Raw genomic sequence first — 22,990 nt, 5'->3', positions numbered from 1 at the left:
AATCTGCCGACTCGCACAGGAATCGGATCGCATGGTGTGAACCCCCATGCGATCCGATTCTGTTGCGGACCAAAAAAAGGGTCCCGTGCGAGTTTGCTGCGGGAGCGCTGCGAATTCAGCCATACTATCTGTATGGCTGAACTCGCATCTCTACGGAGATCGGATGTGATTTGCACTGCAGTGCGGTGCGAATCACATCCGGATCTCCCCCCGCAGCAGTGTGAACCCAGCCTCATGGATAAAAGAAAAACAAAAAAAAAAACCCACTAAAGTTAGCCCGATTTTTTTGTATAATGTGAAAGATGATGTTACGCCGAGTAGATACCCGAGATGTCACACTTTCAAATTGCGCACACATGTGGAATGGCGCCAAACTTCAGTACTTCTAAATCTCCATAGGTGAAGCTTTAAATGTTTTTACAAGTTACTTGTTTAAAGTTCCAGAGGAGGTCTAGTGCTAGAATTATTGCTCTCGCTGTGACGATCGTGGTGTATGTAACCCGCGTGTATCTGGCTCCGATTCTAGCCATTGCCTCACCAGCCACCGACCTCACCGCGCGGCCCTAGGAACCCTGGGGACCTGTAAGGAGTAGCCCTGAGAGGACTTCTATTAATCCATGTGAATCATTCCAGAAACACAGTTTAGAAGACCCGTGGATCTCATAACTGCCAAAGACTGACCTTATGTCCTTGGGGAGCTCTGGAAGCTGCATGTTCCTCTTGATGGCGTAGTGGGATATCGCCAGCACTGCCATCCCTAAACATTCGTTTTCTATTTCATGCACCTCTTGGTCATTTTTAGGGTCCCGGACTGGAGCCAAGCACTTTACCAGTTCATACTGTCCCTAATGAAGGCAAAGTAAAAGCAATTCACAAAAAGCACAACAAAAGTTTTTCAAAGTCCCATTAATCTACAGACTTAATGCAGGTCCCTAGCCTGCCAAATTCTTCTCATCCCCCTTGTTTACTCTTTTGGGACTTTCATTCTCTTTTCGGTTTCCATCTTAGTCTCTTGGTTAAAGTAAACCAAATACAACAAAGATGTTAGGCTACATTCAGACGGCTGAATAGCAGCAGCCAAGGGTGTGTATGGGCAACGATCAGGCAACGATCACAACGGCTGGCAAGGATCTACCGATTCTTGCCGACGCCAGCGGTTGTAATCATTGCCTGTACACACTATGTGTAAACAGCTGCAGCTGTCAGCAGCGGCACTCAGATTTATACATATCTACGTCTAACGCACATGCAACCACTCATCTGGGAAGTGGAATGCGAATAGAGCCTCTGACCAACCCTGGACAGAACCAGTGTGTGCCCAGGGTCGGCGTTTCTGCAGAGTTTTGGATGCACCCAACTGGCCACAGATAATCGGCCAATTTTATGCGGCCGTAGAGTATTGCTACACCCAGAGGCCACATATGGTCGCCTCTGAATGCAGCAAACTATCCACGGCTATTCACCCATCTGAATGTAGCCTAGCCTGCCACTGCATATCTTCTGAAATGCTAGTTGCCAGGCTATTATTCGGATCTTTTACACGGGCACTACCAGTTTGCCCAGAATGGATGTAGTGATATTGTCTCTAAGCGAACGTACTCTCAAATGATCTATTACTATATGTGTTTCTCTGTGTTTCTCCTTTGAAAGATCAGAGCAAGGCTGTACTTTAATGTGGTGCACTTGGGATACACAGACACTGGCCTGGGGCATCCATACAAAAGTACGTCCCCAAGCAAGTGACTTAGAAAGTGCTGAAGCAAATAGATCAACCAGGAAACTGGTATTTTTTGAAGCAGAGGTCAGCAATTAGTAGGCTCCATACTTCCCCACTATAGAATTATTTTAAAGTGAAGTCACTGGTGACGTTGCCATCCCAGGGGGCATCTGGGCAGCCGGGGCTACGTCACTCGTGCCTTCAGGGAAGCAGGAAATGGAAAAAAGGTAAAAGTCAAAAAAAGAAAAAAAAAAGTCAGACCCCGTTCACACTGGAGGCGTTTTTCAGGCCCTACAAATAGCTAGAAATAGCGCCTGAAAAAAGCCCCAGATGCAAACCTGCTGCGCTGGCAGGGCGTCACAAAAAGTCCTGCCAGCAGCTTCTTTGCAGCGGTGTAGGAGTGGTGAATACACTGCTCCTGCCCATTGAAAACAATGGCCAGCACCGCCATACCGTCGCCAAAGTGCTGCTGCAGCGGCGCTTTGCCGGCGGTATGGCGTCGCTGCCCCATAGTTTTCAATGGGCAGGAGCGGTGTATTCACTGGCTTTCTGTTACACCCTGCCAGTACAGCACCCCAGTGTGAAAGCACTCGGGCTTTCACACTGGGTTGGCAGCTGAGGCTTTTTTCAGGCGCTATTTTTAGCGCTGTAGCACCTGAAAATCGCCTCTGGTATGAAAGGGGTCTAAGTTTTAGGGCTCACGTACACTACAGCTTCTAAACTTGAGCTTAGCAGCTTTGGGTGTTTTTTTTTTTTTTTGGCATAGCTCCTAAACTCAAACGCCATAAAAGCCTGTGTGTACATGTACACAAAGCCTTTCACACGAGTTTAGAAGCCGCTGCGGTTAGGGGAGGTCCAACCGCCCTCAACCTCCCCCTCCTGAACGCGGAAGAATCGTGTTCAGGATAGGAGCGCTTCGAACAATAGCCGCAAAAATCGCCGTAAAAATCGCAGCACGACTTTGCGTTTTCCCCGCGGCCAGGAGTCAACATAGCCTGTGTATACATGAGTTCTTAGACGATTCCAGCAGCATGCAGAGATGCATGCCGAGGTGAATTTTAATAAAAAGGTCCATTTTATTGTACATCTCTCCAGTGATATTCTTTGACTCCTTTCACACTGAGGCGTTTTACAAGCGCTTTTTGCACTAAAAATTTGCATCTGTAAACTGCCTCCTCTGTAGCCCGAGTGCTTTCACACTGGGGCGGCACGCTTGCAGGACAGGGAAAAAAGTCCTGCAAGCAGCATCTTTGGGGAGGTGGGGGGGGGGGGGGGGGCGCTGTATACACCGATCCTCCACTGCCCCTTCACATTGAAATGAATAAAAAGCACCGCTAAGTGGGCGCTTTTAACCCCTTCTGGGGAGTTAAAAGCGACCCGCTTATCTCTATAACAGTGGTAAAGCGCTGCTAAAACTAGCGCCGCTTTACCGCTAACGCCCAGACCGCCCAGTGTGAAATGTGTCTTACCATAATGTTATTTTTTGTAACTTGTATCATTGACATGCGATTGTGCTGCTTTAAATAGCCAATTTTTATAGAGCACCCGTTACTTGGATGCGTAGTTTTCATTTACCTGGTATCTCCCCCTCTCTGCACCATTATAGGAAACTACACAACTGCGGCCTTCAACGAGGTTTCAAAATTTTTTTCTCTACACTACAATGGGCTTTATACCTGTGCAAATATATAATCCAGTGAGCTGGCATCAAGAATTGGGGTTCCGTCTTGCACCTTGCCGTCATAATTGTCCCTCTGCTTCTTAGGGTAATACCTATAGACCGGTGGTTCGTTTTCATTTGTCCCGTGCCAATTTGTGAAGAAGAATCTGTGAGAATGAAAGCAGAAGCGATTGAATAAATTATTTTTTTTAATTTTTTTTTTAAACTATCATTATATCATATCATATGTGATAGAATCAAGATAGATACAATAGTCCAGGATTTCTGCACTTTAAAAATGTATTTAAATAATTGAAGCAAATAATAAAAAAAAATAAAAGCATACAGAGCAAGTTCAACGGAACAGAACGGTTGCAACCCACATACACTATCCTACAACCCCCCCCCCCAAATAAAGCATAAACCAATTAGCTCCAGCAGGGGGGAAAAAATTCCTTCCTGATCCCCCAAGAGGCAGTCGGATATTTAATGTATCAACTTTACCTATAAACTAATGCAGGCCGCTCTTGCGGTGAAGAAACCTTTCCATATTTGGAGATTAAATCTCTTTTCCGCCAGACGTAAAGTGTCCCCCCCCCCCCCCCCTGTCCTCTGTGATAACCTTCACCCAAAAATGGAACTTCCACTTATATGCTTCCTCCCCCCTCCAGTCTCATATCTGCCACCTTTGAGGGTGAGGGGGAGAATGCAGATCCGTTTATGACATGTCCTCTTCCCCACTACCAGAGATGGGGCGCCAATTGGAAAGCACAGCGTGCTTCACACATGCGCAGTAGGCAACCAGCAGAGATGCAGCGGCAGCACCTGGTAGTCAGTCTGAAGATCGGCTGGGGTGTGGACACCATGGGCACCCTGGACAGGTAAGTGTCCTTATTTTCAAAGTCAGCAGCTGCAGTATTTGTAGCTGCTGACTTACTTTTTTTATTTTTTTTACCTGAAACTGCTTCTTAAAGCAAAGTTCCGCTTAATTTTTTTTAAAAGTCAGCAGCTACAAATACTGCAGCTGCTGACTTTTCTCTGGGAACCCTGATGTAAGGGGGGGGGGCTCTCTGGGGACCCTGATGTATGGAGGGGGCTCCTTGATGTATGGAGGGGGCTCCTTGAGGGACCCTGATGTAAGGAGGGGGCTCTCTGGGGACCTTGATGTAAGGGGGGCTCCTTGGGGGACCCTAATGCAAGTGGGGGGCTCTCTGGGGACCCTGATGCAAGTGGGGGGCTCTCTGGGGACCCTGATGCAAGTGGGGGGCTCTCTGGGGATATACACACACGTATATTACTGTATATACATGTGTATGCCCGCCCAAGCTTATGACTTTCTTTACTACGCTGCTATGGGCTCTAGCCCCAGATCTTTTGTAGACTCAGCAATGGCCCTGCACTGACCAAAGTAAAGGGCATTGTTCCCACTGACCCCCCAATGAATGGGTTTCATCAGGGGTTCCCCAATGCCTGGAAATCCTTTTAAGGGTTGCCCTGGGGTAAAAAGGTTGAGAAAGGCTGATCTACCAGAACACTCAGCTCCTTCTCCACCATTCATTCCAAGTACAGAAAATAAAAACAACTTCATTTCCTTTTCATGAAAAGCATTATGGAATGAAGATCCAGGGAGCATACAATTGCCTTCAGGGATCAGGTGGAAATGTTATTCCCTTTTGAACACAAAATTGGAATTTGCTTTATATATTTTTTTTTGTTTTTGCTTTCCTCTAGATCAATTGAAGTTGTTTTTTTTTTTTTTTTGAACATGAGAAACATTTTTTCCTTTCAGTCTGACTTCTTATATAGGCATGCAATCTAACACGTTCAAAGATCAAAGGCCTATTCACATATAGTATACCTGCACAAAGCCTGCATGTATCCGGGATGTTGATGTGTATCTAAGCCATGCGCTGGTCTTTGTGTGGGAGGAACCATGCTACAGCTGCAGAATGTATATCGACTTATGTTTATGAGTATTCTAAACATAGTATCTTCCTGAACCTGCATTGACCCATCTACTTTCCGGTCAATACACGTACATTTCACTTACCAGAGTGCCATACTTGTCGAGGATAACAAAAAAAAGAAAACAAAAAAAAAAGAAAACCAGCTGCAGAACGTGTGCAGAGGAACAACATTTAAAGGAAAACTCCACTTTCTCTAAAAAAAGAATTCTATAGCATACAACTTCTAAATAAGATATTGGGTTACTTAAAGTGGTTGTAAACCCTTACAAACCACTTTGACCTACAGGTAAGCCTAGATTAAGGCTTACCTGTAGGTCCAAGAAATATCTCCTAAACCTATATGGTTTAGGAGATATTTGCCCGAAAACGGGCACCGCTGTCTACGGCGCATGCGCCGTAGACCGCGGCGCGCAGGCGCACTGAGCGCGGCATTTCCAAGAATGGAGCTGCCTGCGAGTCGACTCCCGTGCGCATGCGTGGGAGTGACGCCATCGCGGCTTTGCCGAATGACAGCGGCGGAGCTGCGAGACGCCACCACCAAGATGGATGCGGCAGACTACAGGGGACAGCGGCGACTTCGCTGGCTCCTGTGTCAGGTAAGTGACACATAATGGACTACTATGCGATGCATAGTAGTCCATTATGCTTTGCCTTTGCAGGGAATGAAAGAGGAAGTAAATTCATCAGGGTTTACTTCCTCTTTAAATGTTAATAAAAATTCCCTCTTACTTGCAATCCAGATTGTTAAGATTTACTAAAATTAACAGAAAATTAAAATGCTTCCTCCTTGCAATATAGTAACTTGTGCGTTACGTAGATTTATGAGCCTCAGATCTGAAGACATTCTGTACTAAGAACTTTAATTCCTCCTCCAATCAGAATCAGACTTTGTCCCCTTAAAGCAGGGGTGGGCCACATGAGACACTGGGACCGCCTCTTGCTTCTCAACAGCAATAGATGGGGCCCACACCCCTGAGTCCAGGTTCAAGCCCCACCATCCAAGTGGACATAGAGTTCAATTATAATTATGCAGAGCGAAGAGAGGCCATGCCCAAAGAGGGGTGAGTGAAGCGAGCCCGCAAGGGGCCTTGTGGCAAAGTGGTGTCTTACAACAATGTTGGAACGCATATGGTGTCGCGCATGCGCACTACAGCAGGTAGCAAAATGTGATGGGTAGCCGAATGTGAAGTGACACCGGCAAACGCCGTAGAACTGCAGTGTGGCCTGGCGGAGATGGGACTCTTCAACCTCCTTTCCCATCTCCCCCATCCCATTTTGTTCCTGCTCTCTTCCTTCCCTCTTTCTTATGCACTGAGCTACAAGTCAAATGTCAGGCATCCCCTGCAGCGGGATTTTTGCTGCGACACATTCTGTCCTCTAGTAAAAAATTATCCTGTAAAACACCCAGATCCATTCTCTCAAATATATACTGTCTTCTACAAGCTCTAACACAAGGTGACTTACCACCTTACACCAGGATGTGGGGTCTGCAGACTTGGGAGAGGACATCCTCCGATTGGACTGGCAAACCGCGTTCCATTTTACTCGCAAATCAACTATATCGTGCTACTCTTAGGAAAAGAACTACAAAATTCTGCCGAGATGGTACAGGGAGCCCTCTACATTACATAACATTTTTCTATCTACTATGGTTGGCGATGTTCTTCTTCTACAGGGACCTATCTACATGTCTGGTGGGAATGAGAGAGGATCCGTCCCTTTTGGAACCAGGTATTCGAATGTTGTAATAAAATTTATGGTGAAACACCGACACCTTCTCCTAAGATTGCCCTTCCTTCAATGCTTCCTGGGTCGATAACATCACAGAAACAGAGTCTCCCCCGTTTCTGCATGTCCTCAGCGAGGCGGCTCATTCCATCATTTTGGAAGACAACCACAACTCCTCCCTTGTCACGATGAGTCTCAATAATGAATGATACCATGAGGATGGAGGAGATGTTGGCCCTTGACACCTTTGATAAATACCAGGTACTGTGGTCCATCTGGCTCCGCTTCTCCGCCTCCAATACTCTTGCCAACATGCTAACGACCCCAATACAATTGCCCTAAAATACAACCCGATGGGGGGGGGGAATGGGCCGGGCGTGTACCTACGGGTCCTCACCTCACTGTCCTCTGGAAACTCTTTCCTACGAACGTCCCGAAAGCAACCCTCGCGCTCTACTCTTGACTATCCTTTCTCTACTCTTCCCCCGCTTCCTCCTCCTTACTCACCCCCCTTTCTTCTCCAACTCGCATTCACCCCTGGGTCGCTCCCCACCCCCCCTTTTTTTTTTATTTAATCGTAACTTTTGTTTTTTATCCTAATTTCTAAAAAAAATTGTACACAATCTTATTATGAACAACGGGACTCTTATAGCCAAAATAATGCCCTGTACACACGGTCGGACATTCCGACCACAAAATCCGTTGATTTTTTCCAATGGCTTTTGTTCCGAAACTTGTGTTGCATACACACGGTCGGACAAAGTTGTCTGAAAATCTGATCGTTCTGAACGCGGTGATGTTCGTTGCGTATGACGGGACTACATAGAGGCCAGTAGCCAATAGCTTTCAGCCCCTAATTTATTCTGAGCATGCGTGGCACTTTGTCCGTCAGAATTCTCTACAAACGATCGGAAAAAGTCTGATCGGATTTTTTGGGTCGGAAAATTTTAGATCCTGCTCTCAATTTTTTTCCGTCTGAAAAAGTCCGATAGAGCCCACACACGATCAGATTTTCCGACAAGATAATCCGATCGGACCTTTTCAGTCGGAATTTGCGACCGTGTGTACAGGGCATTACTCTTTGTCCCAAGTGACAGTCGTCGGTGCTAATAATACATGTACGACGATAGGAGTTTGGCTATGGGCGGTAGCCATTGGGCTGACTCACCACATATGTTGGCCTGTGATTGTCACCAGATTGTAACTTTAGACGATGTTCCCTTGTATTGTTTGTTAAATTTCTAATAAATCTATTTTAAACCCTAAAATCATCCTGTCTACAGGAATGCAGACACTGCACCTTTTATTCTTGTAGAACTTGAATTGGTCTTTTGGTTGTAGTGAACCCCCAACCCATTAAAGCCATTTCTAAAAGAAAATGACAAAAACAAACCACAATGATTTAAAAAAAAAAATAGATTGCCAACAAAAATAGTTTTACTGTAAAGCCCGGCTCCAGCCTTTTTCGATTTGTTTCAGATCAGGGTGGATTGGATTGAAATCACTAGTAAAAAGGCTTGATTTAAAATCAACCCGATTTAAATCATGATTTTTAAAGGGCAACTGTCATCTCTGTCCTGCAGCGGCTCCTCCTCTGACCCGCCGTTGACTCCCCAACAGTCCCATTCACTTTAACGGTGATGCGGCAGTGACACACCAAGGTGAGGGACGTGGCGGCAGCGGGTGAGTGGATGCCCGCTAAAGGGCGCTGCCATGATGGATATGAAATGACAGGTGCCCTTTAAATGTAAGGACTTATTCTTGCGGGTAGTTAGAATCTTTAATATTTGCAAACAAAATGAAGGTTTCCCATTTAGAATAATAAGCTGTCAGGTTAGTAAAACAGCGATATCAGAACCGATTCCATCATACAGTTTGTAGTGTACATAGATTTGCAAAACAATGGGATAAATGAATATTCCTGAACGTTGTTTTATCTCATGGTTGCTGTGAAATGGTGTGAATGCATCAATGCAGTGCATGTCATCTCATCTTGCAGAGCTTGGATTAATTTAATGAGTTTACCAAAAATTTAAATATTTCAGAATATACAGCCTCATGCTACATAACTAAGCTCCATTTCATGCTGAATAAACTAAATTAGTAATGCATCTTAAATTTGAAAACTATTTTTGGATAGATTTTTACTCCATTTTAGTAAAATAAAATTTGATAAAAAAAAATATAAAAAAACAAAACAAAAAAAAGCAATTTATATCCACTCTGTTTTAGATAGAGCGTGAAAAATCTTAAAATGCTATTAAAAGGTTTCATTTAAGGCCCCTTTCACATGGGGCGGGTCCATTTTGATGGACTCCGCTTTGCTCAGAAGGAGATCGCTGAGCAGGCGGATGACAGGTCCGTCCCCGCTCAATGTGCTGAGATGACCTGTCAGTAGTCCCGCTCCCTTCTATGGGAAGATTGGATGGAAAATGGACAGCCTGTTCTTTTTCGTCCAATTGGACCCGCTGGACAGATGGCGAAGGTATCGCCATACGACCGTTTTCAGCTAATTTTGACGGAACGGATGGCAGGCAGGTGTCAGCGAATACATATCCGCCAACATCCACCTGCCCATAAAGGACAATGGGTGGCCCGATCGGGTCCGCCTGAAAAACGGGCAGGCGGACCAGATCGGAACGATTGTTTGAAAGAAGCCAAAAAAACAAAACAAATAACAAACCTATTATACTTACCTGCTCTTTTGTAGTGGTTTTGCACAGGGAAGCCCCGAATCCTCCTCTTTTCAGTTTCCCCGCTGCCCCTCCTTCCTGTCAAGTGCTTCCATAGCAAGCAGCTTGCTATGGGGGGCACCCAAGCTGCTGCTCTGTGTCCATTCACATTCAGCCCCACCCCCCGCTCTCTCCCCAATGGCTCAGTGACTGACAGTAGTGGGAGCTAACGTCTCCTGCTGCTGTGTCTTAGCCAATGAGGAGGAAAAATCCCCAGAGAGCCAATGCTCTCGTGCACATCACTGGATCGAGATGGAGCTCAGGTAAGTATAAAGGGGGGGGGGGGGGGCTGGGGGCACTGCTGCACACAGGAGGTTTTTTTTACCTTCATGCATAGAATGTATGATGGTAAAGAATCGTAAAGTGGTTGTTAATCCCCCCTCCTGATTTTTGTCTATAGGTAAGCCCAGAATAAGTAGTGGAAATATCTCTTAAACCTGTGCAGTTTAGGAGATATTTCACTTGTAGTACATCAATGTCTTCATCAAGGCATGCGCTGTGAAGAAATGGACCACTGTGCCGTTTCTTCCCCCAGTGTGTGGCATGACTGACGGCTCCCACACGCACGTGCCGGAGTGAGGTCACAAGGCTACGGCCAGTCACAGAGCCAGAGCACGCGGCCTCCGAAAGGAAGAGGACACGGCCTGCATTTGCAGGTAAGTGCCATATAATGGGCTAGTATGCAATGCATACTAGCCCATTAGGCTTTTAATTTGCAGGCCTTGCAGGGAGCAAATAAGGAAGTAAAATCCATCCTCTTTAAGCCTGTACAACCACTTTAAAAAAAAAAAACTTTCAGGCTTTTAGGTCAGCCTATCAGAGCCGGAGCTACCACTAGGCAAACTAGGCAGCCGCCTAGGACGCACTACTGCCTAGGGCGCCCAGCCACTTGTGTTCTTACTCTCTTCTCTCTGCAGCAAGCAACTAAGTCTCAGCATCAGCAGGCAGCTGCTGCTCCATTTACAGATAGTGTCAGAGGCACAGCGGAGGTCTGTGTCTGGGCGCTGGTGAGGCTGTATTGATGGGTGCTGTTGAGGCTGCATTTGATGGACACTGGTGAGGTTGCACGTGATGCTTGCTGGTCAGGCTGCAGTTGACGGGCGCTGGTCAGGCTGCAGTTGACGGGCGCTGGTCAGGCTGCAGTTGACGGGCGCTGGTCAGGCTGCAGTTGACGGGCGCTGGTCAGGCTGCAGTTGACGGGCGCTGGTCAGGCTGCATTTGATGGGTACTGATGAGGCTGCATTGATGGGTGCTTCATTAAAAAGGTGGGTTATACTTGGGCAGGGCAAAGGGGGCAGAATCAGGGGTGGAGCCAAGGGGGGGGTGGAAAAATTAGGTTTCGCCTAGGGTGTCAAAAATCCTTGTACCAGCCCTGCTGCCTATTAACAGATTGAGGAGATTTTCCCTCACTTCCTGTGATGCTCAGAAATGCTCTTAGGCCGGCCATACACGGTGCGAACTGCAACCACAGGTTGCAGGAAAAAATTCACAAGATTCCCCCCCCATCAACACAGACGGTGCCAACAGGGGAATCGGCACTTGTCTTCTCCTGGTGGGGGAAAGTCGTCCCTGCTGGGAGAAGACAGTGTTCATTGCTAGTGGCTATAGCAGTCGCAAACGATAATTGCAAGAGAATCCGGCAGGCTGGTCCTACCCAAGTTGAATCGATCACCTTGGTACATTCAGCCTGCCCATTAACGGTTCAAATCTCAGCCGGTTCAGCAGGAACCATGTACGATCGCCCTTAGTTGTCACTAGAACAAGTGTCCCCGTTGTAAGAGTTCCCCTGTATTCCTTTGGTTTGTTTTTAGCTATGTGAAGAGCATGTTAACAACTCCTGTTCTATTTGGCACATTTCCCTTCACTTCCTGTCCTGTAGACACAACAGTTTGTATGAGAACAACCCTCTGAAGTGAGAGCTTTGGCTTCAGATACCCCATTAACCAGTTTGGCTGTCACGCCTGTACACCCTCTATGGACCGTTTCTGCTATAGGCCTGTTTATTTGTCAAAACGTTTGTATAATATTTATATCTATATACAGAGGGAAAAATAAGTATTGAACTTTTTTTCTAGGTAAATAGATTTCTCAAGGTGCCAGTGACATGAAATTTTCACCACGTCCGTGACAACCCAGGCAACCCATACAAAGACTCCAAAACAAATGCGTTCAGAAATGACGTTATGTGTAATAAAATGGACTGACGCAGGGGAAAAAGTACTGAAAGGGAGGTGCAAAAAGGCATGTAAATCAAAAGACACCAGCTAAAATCTATCAGTAATTAGAAAGCAACCCGGCCCCTTGTCAGCTGGTTCAGTCTCAACTGAGGTCCTATAAAAAAAAAAAAGAAGGTGTCTCATTACCAAGGTGTCACACAAGAAACATCTCATGATGGGTAAAAACAGAGAGCTCATTGAGGCCCTTGGCAACCTTATTGTTGCAAATCATACTGATGGCATTGGTTACAGAAGGATTTCTAAACTTCTGAATTTTCCAGTGAGCACTGTTGGGGCCATAACCCGGAAGTGGAAAGAACATCATTTGATCATAAACCGGCCACGACCAGGGGCTCCTCACAAGCATTCTGACAGAGGAGTGAAAAGAATCAGAAGAGTTGCCCAAGAACCAAGGACCAGTTGTGGAGAGCTTCAGAAAGACCTGGAATTAGCAGATACAATTGTTTAAAAGAAAACAATAAGTAATGCATTCACCCGCCATGGCCTGTATGCACGCTCACCACGCAAGAAAAAGCATGTTGAAGCTTGTTTAAAGTTTGCTGCACAACATTTAGACAATCCTGTGAAATACTGGGAGAAAATAGTCTGGTCAGATAAGACCAAAATGGAACGCAATGGATGCCATAAAATACACATCATGTTTGGAGGTCACATGGCACCACACATCACCCCAAAAATGCCCCCCCCCCCCATACCAACAGTGAAGTTTGGAGGTAGGAACATCATGGTGGGGGCGTGGCTGATTTTCAGCATACGGTACTGGCACAAGTCATCATTGAAGGAAGGTTGAATGGAAAAATGTACCAAGACAGTCCTGATAAAAATCTGCTGCCATCTACCAGGGTGATGAAGATGAAATGAGGGTGGACATCTGAGCAATCAATGATCCCAAACACAAAGCCAAGGAAACTCTCAAATGGTTTCAAAGAAAGAAAATAAAGCTGCAAGATTGGCCCAGCCAATCACCTGACTTGAATCCAATAGAACAGGGATATGCAATTAGCGGACCTCCAGTTGTTGCAGAACTACAAGTCCCATGAGGCATAGCAAGACTCTGACAGCACAAGCATGACACCCAGAGGCAGAGGCATGATGGGACTTGTAGTTTTACAACAGCTGGAGGTCCGCTAACTGCATATCCCTGCAATAGAAAATCTATGGAAAGAACTAAAGATCAGAGTTCATACAAGAGGCCCGCGGAACCTTCAAGATTTGAAGACCGTTTGTGTAGAAGAACGGGCCAAAATCTCACCTGAGCAACGCATGGGACTAGTTTCTCCATACAGGAGGCACCTTGAAGCCGTCATGACCAACAAAGGATTTTGTACCAAGTATTACATACATTTCAGTTAGTGTTCAATACTTATTCCTGCGTCATTCAATTTCATCACACAACTTCATTTCATTTAAATGTATTTGTTTTGCCCATCGGTTCTAATAAGGGTAATACGTGTGGACGTCTATTAGCCAGACAGCTTAAAAAACAGCAGGACTCCAGGCACGTTCATAATTTGATAGTACAAAACAGGAAAATTATGGAAACCCAAGCCATAGCGGCAGAGTTTCATAGATTTTTATGAATCTCTTTATGAATGAATGAAATACTTGTATAGCGCACAATGCGAACTGAATTGCCTCTATCCAGTCTAGTTTATCGAATGATACCGAAGAACAACAATTGATGGAGATTAGAGATTATATTATGTCTTCGGGAATGCCCTCTTTTTCGACGGAAGTAACCGAGGAAATAAATAAGCCAAGTTTGGTTGAAGAGGTGAATGGTGTAATAGCAAACCTGGCAATGGGGAAGAGCCCAGGGCCAGATGGCTTTACAAACTTATACTATAAGAAGTTTGTGTCAATTTTGGGTGCTCCAATGTGTAAATACTTTAAAGGGGTTGTAAAGGTAAATGTTTTTTCACCTTAATGCATTCTATGCATTAAGGTGAAAAAACGTCTCACGCTGCCGGCATCCCCAGTCCCCCCATTTTACTTACCTCACTCCTCGAAAGTCCCGCACTCCTCCCCGCCGTCCTCTTCGCCGCTCAGCCTGGCCGCTGATTGAGTGGATGGATTGAAGGCAGCGCAGCTGCTGTCAATCACATCCAATGAGGCGGCATGCCGGGGGCGGGGCCGTGTGATACAGCGAGCGGCTATAGCCACCGGCTGTATCACAGGAGTGCACCCGCAGGTGCTTCTCACCATGTGAGGGAGCTCGCATGAATGTGAGAAGTACCTGCGGGAAGAAGCAGAGACAGCCGCCGAGGGACCCCAGAAGAGCAGGTTCGGGGGCCACTCTGTGCAAAACGAGCTGCACAGTGGAGGTAAGTATAACATGTTTGTTATTTAAAAAAATAAATAAATAATAATTTTACTTTACAATCCCTTTAATGCAATTAACACATCAAATCCATCACCTCCTGAAGCCCTAGTGGCCTATATTACAGTGCTTCCAAAAGTAGGAAAAGATCCACAACATTGTTCTAACTATAGACCAATTTCCCTGCTAAACTCTGAGGCCGCGTACACACGGGCGGACTGTTCGCCCAACTTTGTTTGTCAAACAGTTTCGGCAAACAGTCCGCTCAAAATTAGCATGGACGGACATGGCCACACACGGCACTTTTTGAGCGGACTGTTTCAGCGAACTGTTTGACAAACAGTTCGCTCAACTTTTGAAATGAACGGACTCGCCCACGTAAGGCGGAGGCAAATCCGCCCATTTCGAGCGCGTGTACAGGTAGGCGGGGCCCGCGAAGGAGACGTCGCGGGCTCCGCCGCCTGGAATGGACTTAAAGGGGAACCCCAACGCCGAAAAAAATCGGCGTGGGGGTTCCCCCAAAGTCCACAACAGACCCTTGTCCGAGCACGCTACCCGGCCGGCCAGGAAAGGGGGGCGAGCGAGCGCGCCCCCCCTCCTGAGCCGTACCAGGCCGCGTGCCCTCAACATGGGGGGTGCCTTGGGGAAGGGGGGGCCGCGCGGCCCCCCCACCCCAAACCACCTTGTCCCCATGTTGATGAGGACAAGGGCCTCTTCCCGACAACCCTGGCCGTTGGTTGTCGGGGTCTGCGGGCGGGGGGCTTATCGGAATCCGGGAGCCCCCTTTAAGAAGGGGGCCCCCGGATACCGGCCCCCCACCCTATGTGAATGAGTATGGGGTACAATGTACCCCTACCCATTCACCTGTGAAATAAAGTACAAAAAAAAACACAACACAGAGAAAAAATATTTTATTGCACAGCTCCGGGGGTCTTCCGTCTTCGGGGGTCTTCTCGCCGGACTCCTCCGCTATCTTCGTGTAGCTCTTTTACTAGCGGAGGAGCCCGGCTTTCTTCCTCCCCGCCGCCGGCCTCTTCTCCCGACTTCGGGGGTCTTGTCCCCCTCTTCGGTTCTTCTGCCGGGCCACCGCGCCTTCTTGTAGCTCTTTTACAGGCGGTGGCCCGGTTTTCTGTCGCCGCTGTCGCTGTCGCCGCCTTCCGTTCTTCTTCTTCTTCTTCTTCTTCCCCAGGAGATGTTGACACGTCGCTCTCTCCGGCCGGAATGCCAGAGCCGCGCTGTGCGGTCACTTATATAGTGACAATGGGGCGGTGTCACATGGTATATGTCACATGGGTTGGTCACATGGTGACCCCGCCCCCTTACGATGTCATAGTCCCCATGTGACATCAACCCATGTGACCAACCCATGTGACATATACCCGCGCGGCCCCCCCTTCCCCAAGGCACCCCCCATGTTGAGGGCACGCGGCCTGGTACGGCTCAGGAGGGGGGCGCGCTCGCTCGCCCCCCTTTCCTGGCCGGCCGGGTAGCGTGCTCGGACAAGAGTCTGTTGTGGACTTTGGGGGAACCCCCACGCCGATTTTTTTCGGCGTTGGGGTTCCCCTTTAAGCCCATTCCAGGCGGCGGAGCCCGCGACGTCTCCGTCGCGGGCCCCGCCTACCTCGAAATGAGCAGACTTCCCTCCGAGCGGGAACAGTTTGCTCATTTCGAAAGTAGCCTACACACGGGCGGACTGTCCGCTCAAACACAGTTTCAGCGGACAGTTTTTCGGAATTTCCGAAAGACTTTGTCCGTCAAACTGTCCGCTGAAACTGTCCGCTGAAAGCCCACACACGAGCGGACTGTCCGCCCAAACACTGTTCAGCGGACAAGGTTGGGCGAACAGTCCGCCCGTGTGTACGCGGCCTGACACTAAAGTTTTGGCAAAGATTCTGGCGCAGAGGTTACAAGACCATGTTGTAAAACTAGTTCGCCCTGATCAAATAGGTTTCATGAAGGATCGGGAGACCAGAGACAATACCATAAGGGCCTTAAATATTCTTTCATGGATGGAAAACAGACCGGATTAGACACCTAAAGTAATAATTTCAATGGATGCCGAAAAGGCATTTGACAGGGTGAGCTGGGGTTTTATGACTGAAGTCTTAAAGTGGTTGTAAACCCTTACAACGAACTTTGACCTACAGGTAAGCCTAGATTAAGGCTTACCTGTAGGTCCAAGAAATATCTCCTAAACCTACACGGTTTAGGAGATATGCGCCATAGACATCGGCGCGCAGTCGCACTGAGCGCGCCGCGGTCAACGGCGATATGCCGCGAGTGGCGGCTCCCGTGCGTATGCGCGGGAGTGACGTCATCGTGGCTTCGCCGAATGATAGCGGTGGAGCGGCGACACCCACCGAGAAGATGGATGCGCCGGACTACAGGGGACAGCGGTGACTTTGCTGGCTCCTGTGTCAGGTAAGTGACACATAATGGACTACTATGCGATGCATAGTAGTCCATTATGCTTTACCTTTGCAGGGAATGAAAGAGGAAGTAAACCCATCAGGGTTTACTTCCTCTTTAAAACTAATGAGGGTGGGGGGTGCGTATGATGGGCTGGATATTGGCACTGTATGTAGCACCAAGAGCCAGAATTAAAGTAAACGGTACCTTGTCAAAATACTTTCAGATACATAATGGAACGAGACAGGGGTGTCCCCTGTCCCCACTATTGTTTGATATGATATTAGAACCTTTCTTATTTAAAATAAGAAGAAATTTAGACATACGAGGGACATTTATAGGGACACAAGAGCATAAGGTATCGGCATATGCGGATGACTTATTGTTCTATCCGGTCTCACCACAGGCCTCTTTAGGACAGTTACTAACTTGGTTCAGAAGGGTGAATGCAATAAAAATGAATATACTGCCCAAAATAATTTACACTTTATATACAGTGCCAATCCAACTCCCACAGAGATTTTTCAAAAATATAAGGAGGGCCTTTGTTTCCTTTCTATGGAATAATAAACGACCAAGACTCGCGTACAGTATTATATGCAAATGGAGGTTGGAAGGTAGTATGGGATTACCTGACATTAGGTCATACTACAGGGCAATGGCTTTAGTTCGTATTTTAAAGGGATTGTAAAGTGAATTATTATTTTTTTTTTTTTAAATAACAAACATGTTATACTTACCTCCACTGTGCAGCTTGTTTTGCACAGAATGGCCCCGAACCTGCTCTTCTGGGGTCCCTCGGCGGCTGTCTCGGCTTCCTCCCGCAGGTGCTTCTCACGTTCATGCGAACTCCCTCGCATGGTGAGAAGCATCTGCGGGCGCGCTCCCATGATACAGCCGGCGGCTATAGCCGCTCGCTGCATCACACGGCCCCGCCCCCCGGTGCTCCGCGTCAGTGGATGCGATTGACAGCAGCGCGAGCCAATGGCTGCGCTGCTTTCCATCCATCCACTCCAGCCAATCAGCAGCCAGGCTGAACGGTGGAAAGGACGTCGGGGGGACGAGCGCGGGACTTTCGAGGGGTGAGGCAAGTAAAACGGGGAGGGCTGGGGGCGCAGGCACTGTCAGATGTTTTTTCACCTTAATGCATAGAATGCATTAAGGTGAAAAAACATTTACCTTTACAACCCCTTTAAATTGGCATCATGACCAACCTAATAAAATTTGGATAACATTAGAACAAATAATGGCAGGAAGGAAATTGACAGGACTACACTGGATTCCGAAGTCAAATAGAGGGCTCTCAAAATGGACGTCACCATTAACTCAAAACACATTACAAATTTGGGATAAACTTAACCAATCAGGAGAATGCGCCCCTTGGGTATCCCCCTTGGCCCCATTGGAAGGGTTCACTTGGTTTATGCCGGGGGAAGGTGAAGGATCAATCGGTACATGGGGGAAAGATGGAGATACGTCATGGGGCAAATTTGCCCCATATGGAACATTATTGCCATTAGAAGAACTAGTACAGAAGTTAGGACCAATACCAATGGCTGAATGGAGGTATCATCAATTGGTATGTTTTTATAATAAAATTAAAGCCACGATAAGGCCCACGAACATGCTGACTATATTTGAATCAAGATGTGTGAAGAGAGTCAGGGCCGGCCATTTACTATTACAAATGCACACATTAGTACTTGGGACTAAGGAAAATATAAAATTATATTACATTAGAGAATGGGAAAATGAATTAAACTGCAACTTTACTTCAAATCAAATTAAAAATCTTGTTGAATCCACATACAAGACATCCATAAGTTCACAAATCCAGGAAATGTCACATAAATTTCTGACTAGGTGGTATCGAACCCCAGTAAGAACAGCACAGATTTATCCAACAGTAGACTCTAATTGTTGGAGAGGGTGTGGGCAGAGGGGTACCTCTCTTCACATATGGTGGCTGTGTCCTTTGGTCAAGGGTTTCTGGCAGGAAATTGCCCCGTGGGTAGAGAAGTTACCCTCTGGAAGAATTGAACTAACGACCTTAAACTTTCTATTCCACGGGACAATGACATCAGCTAGAACATACAAGGAGAGTATAAGACCACACTTATTAAATGTGGCAAAACTACTAATACCCAAACTATGGAGACAGACTACACGACCAACTTTGATAGAATGGGAGAAAGAAGTGGATAGGATAATGGAGGCTGAAAGATGGAGATATACAGTGCAAAATAGAAAGGAGGAATTTAGGGAAAAATTAATAAAATGGGAGCTCCATTCAACAGAGATTGATTAAAGTGAGTTCTCTTCTCTTTTTTTTGGAGTGAGAGGGGAAGAGAGGTGGAGGGGGGGGGGGGGGCACAGGAAGGGAGGAGAGGAGTACTGCCCTTTTTTTCTTTTTTCTTTTTCTCTCTTTTGGAGAAGATAAGATATGGTATATGTAAATGAGAAGCTGGAAATGGTATATGTAAATGAGAAGCTGGAAATGGTATACTGTTTCGAATTGTCTTGTCTGTTTTAAAAATTAATAAAAAATCTGGATTATAAAAAAAATAAATAAAAAGTATTTGTTTTGGTGTCTTTGTATGTATGGAATGCATGGGTTGTTGTGGTGAACTTTTCATGTCAATAACACCTTTAGAAATATATTTACCTAGAAAAATGGTTATTTGACCTGCTGTGCTGATATATATATACAGATTATATATATATATATATATATATATATATATATATATATATATATATATATATATATATATATATATATATATATATATATATATACACACACACACACATATATATATATATACATATATATATATATATATATATATATATATATATATATATATATATATATATATATATATACAAAAATTGATTTTATTTTTTATGCAATCCCTAGGCCAAAACATAAAACTGAAAATAAAAAATACTCTATTTTCTTCAGTCTTGGTTTAAAAAACAAGTGTTACTGTAGTTAAAAATTATACATTTTATTGCATAATTTGTCTAATTTAAAAACGCATTATGACTGGTACAAAGCAATTCAAATTTATGGACAAATAAAAAAACAAAAAAAGCTTTTTTAAAAAATTGGGAATAAAAAAAAATAAAAAAAATCAAAAAATAAATGGTTAGAAAAACTAAACACAAAAAATGGGAACAGTAAAATAAATGACATGGAAACAATTTTTTTTTTTAAACTTGTCAGGTTGCTTTAACTATGGATTAAAGGTCATCCGTTTAATCTCAGGATGAGTGATAGAGTAAATAGAAAACTAACTATGTTACTTTACCTCTATATCTATATTAAATGCTTGGCAGACTGTTCGTTTTTTTTTTTTTTTTTTTGACAGCAGCAGCTTCTACAGTTGCTGTATTTACATAAAATTACAGCCAGGAGTTGCAAAGTGCATGCGTGCATGAGGTGGGTGGGTGCCAAGTAGAAGCAAAAATGGGCAGAATTACTAAACATGTACATGCCCTATGTACTTCAATGAAGCTTTGCATGCTCAATGACCACAATTGGTAAAATATACCGTTGTTTTTAAAAAAAATAAATATATATATTTTTTTTTTTTGGTTTACTCAATATAAATAAAAAGAAATTACCTATATATAAAAAAAAAAAAAAAAAAGAAGTATCTTTGCGAGGCAGCTAGAACTTCCTCAAAAACCTGCCATCCTTAAAACTGTACAAATAGAAAAAATATAAACCGCGCTTAGGTAAAAATAGTGAAAAACAAACTAACAGTGTGTAGTATAGGCAGCAGCAAATAAATGTGATATGAACACCCAACAATAATACAAAAATATAAAAAGCTGCGCCAACCCTCTAACCAAAAAAAGAAGAAATAAAATTATATGTATAAATAATTAATATATAAATAATTATAATTAAATAAAACACCTCAAGTGCATATAAATCAGAAAATGCATAAAAAATGACAATGCAAAAAAAATCCGTTCATAGAAAGTTCATAAATGTGTCCATATGATCAGCAATTGTTTTCTTAAATGGAGACACCACAGTGATTCAACACACTCAGAATGCGCACAAGTGCCCGTCACCGTATAGTGAGTGCGCTTACCAGAGGGTATATAGGTTGGAGCGTTTTAATTAGATGGTAGATCACACCAAAATAATCCTCCTTATGATGGGTCCGCTCTCCTCATCACTGCCACCACGTTGTAGGAGAGGAGGACGGGCTCCTGTTTGCCGGCCGGCTTTTTATGTTTTTACACATGCTGTATACATTCGACTTACATGTAAGTGCGCTACTTTTTATCTATAATAAATTGTCTCAACATATTACGCTATGTTAGTTCCTTCTTTTCCCTGGGGGCTACTGAGTACCATTTTTGGGACCATGGAATAGAATATTCTCTTGGGAGTGCTGTTGTGATGAGGAGAGCGGACCCATCATAAGGAGGATTATTTTGGTGTGATCTACCATCTGATTACAACGCTCCAACCTATATACCCTCTGGTAAGCGCACTCACTATACGGTGACGGGCACTTGTGCGCATTCTGAGTGTGTTGAATCACTGTGGTGTCTCCATTTAAGAAAACAATTGCTGATCATATGGACACATTTATGAACTTTCTATGAACGGATTTTTTTTGCATTGTCATTTTTTTATGCATTTTCTGATTTATATGCACTTGAGGTGTTTTATTTAATTATAATTATTTATATATTAATTATTTATACATATAATTTTATTTCTTCTTTTTTTGGTTAGAGGGTTGGCGCAGCTTTTTATATTTTTGTATCCTTAAAACTGTACTGCCAGGACCAAACCTAAATGCACACACACAAGTTCTTTAGCAGGCAGTGGGCCAATTCAAGGGGAAGCTGCAAACTCCAGAGAGAGCCGACAGACGTTGTGTAAGAACCCCCCCACCGCTGGGAGGGAGGACGTGACTAGAGCCTCCTTTCCCAGTGCGGCCCGAGTATCGACATTTTGTCATTCTTACATTCCCTACAAGGCAAACAAGGTCATCTTGTTTATTCTGAACAATTTTAATTTCTCAGAAGCGAAGGGCGCAGAAAGTCAGAGCTAAATTGGGAAGAGAGGCCTTGGCCCCACAGGGAGAGCATGCCAAACTGCAGCAAAAGGAAGCTAAAAAATAAATAAAATAAATAACAAAAATACAATAAAAAAATAAATAAATAAATGTTTACACCAACATCAGATTCTCGGCTTGATTCTGCTGCATGCAATCACACACCCCTTTGGCCCTTCCTGTAAATGATATCTGTTCAGTCTAGACTTTTTTTTTTATATATAGAGTCTGAACACTAACCACTGAAATCATCGCTATCTAGTTAAAGTTGAACTCCAAACAAAGCTTTATATATAAAATATAATGCTTCGGGTGATTGTATCCGTATTAGTGCACTTGCACCAAAAACGTTTGAGTACTTTAATTTAAAATCTTTTCAAATTATTCAAGTTTTTGGGATGTACCCCCTTCTTTAAGGTCCAGTACTGCTTGCACCTTGAAGAAGGTGGTACACCCCAAAAGCTTGCCTTGAAAAGTTGAATGTTAAAAGTGGTTCTAAAGGCTGAAGTTATTTTACCTGCATGAAGGTAAAAAAAAAACCTTTTGTGCAGCGCCCCCAGCCCGCCGCCGCCGCCACCCCCCCCCCCCTCCCCCCAATACTTACCTGAGCTATCTGGTCTAGCAATGTTCACAATAGCCTTGTCTGTCCCAGGACTCTCCATCCTCATTGGCTGAGACAGCAGTGGGAGCCCGTTGGCTCCCACTGCTGTCAATCACAGCCAGTGAGCCAATGAGGAGACGGGTGGGGGCGCGCAGCAGCTCTCCATTTTCCTATGGACACATAGAGCAGCGGCTCGAGAGCCAGCACACCGTGGTGCCCCCAGGACCAGCGCCTTTCTCTGGGGGCACTGCTCAAGGGGGAGGGGGGGACGCGAAAAGAAGAGCTCCTTCTTCCACATGTTTGCTGTGTCTCCCACATGGCTTCTCGCAAATTGCAAGGGGGACTTCTTATGACTTTCTTTCAACAATGGCTTTCTTCTTGCCACTCTTCCATAAAGATCAGATTTGTGGAGAGCATGAGTAATAGTTGTCCTGTGGACAGATTCCCCCACCTGAGCTGTGGATCTCTGCAGCTCCTCCAGAGTTACCATCTTGGCTGCTTCTCTGATTAAAGTGGAAGTCCACGC

The 22,990-nt window shown here is 45.1% G+C and overlaps 1 protein-coding gene across 1 annotated transcript in view; it reads right to left on the bottom strand.

The window, feature by feature from the left end:
* The window catches only part of JAK1 (Janus kinase 1), a 201,539-nt gene that overhangs the window by 81,885 nt on the left and 96,664 nt on the right, over positions 1-22,990 (bottom strand). The window contains exons 5-6 of the mRNA XM_077450546.1: positions 3,394-3,544; positions 682-845 (exon numbers count right to left, since the gene is read on the bottom strand). Of these exons, the coding sequence (XP_077306672.1) occupies positions 682-845; positions 3,394-3,544 (315 nt within the window). The remainder of the gene's footprint in view (positions 1-681; positions 846-3,393; positions 3,545-22,990) is intronic.

Source organism: Lithobates pipiens, unplaced genomic scaffold (genome assembly GCF_037356315.1).
Source record: "Lithobates pipiens isolate NorthernLeopardFrog02 unplaced genomic scaffold, aLitPip1_a1.2 Scaffold_23, whole genome shotgun sequence".
NCBI lineage: Eukaryota > Metazoa > Chordata > Amphibia > Anura > Ranidae > Lithobates > Lithobates pipiens.
The sequence above is the reverse complement of the archived record's forward strand: the minus strand, read 5'-3'. Positions and strand labels throughout refer to the sequence as shown.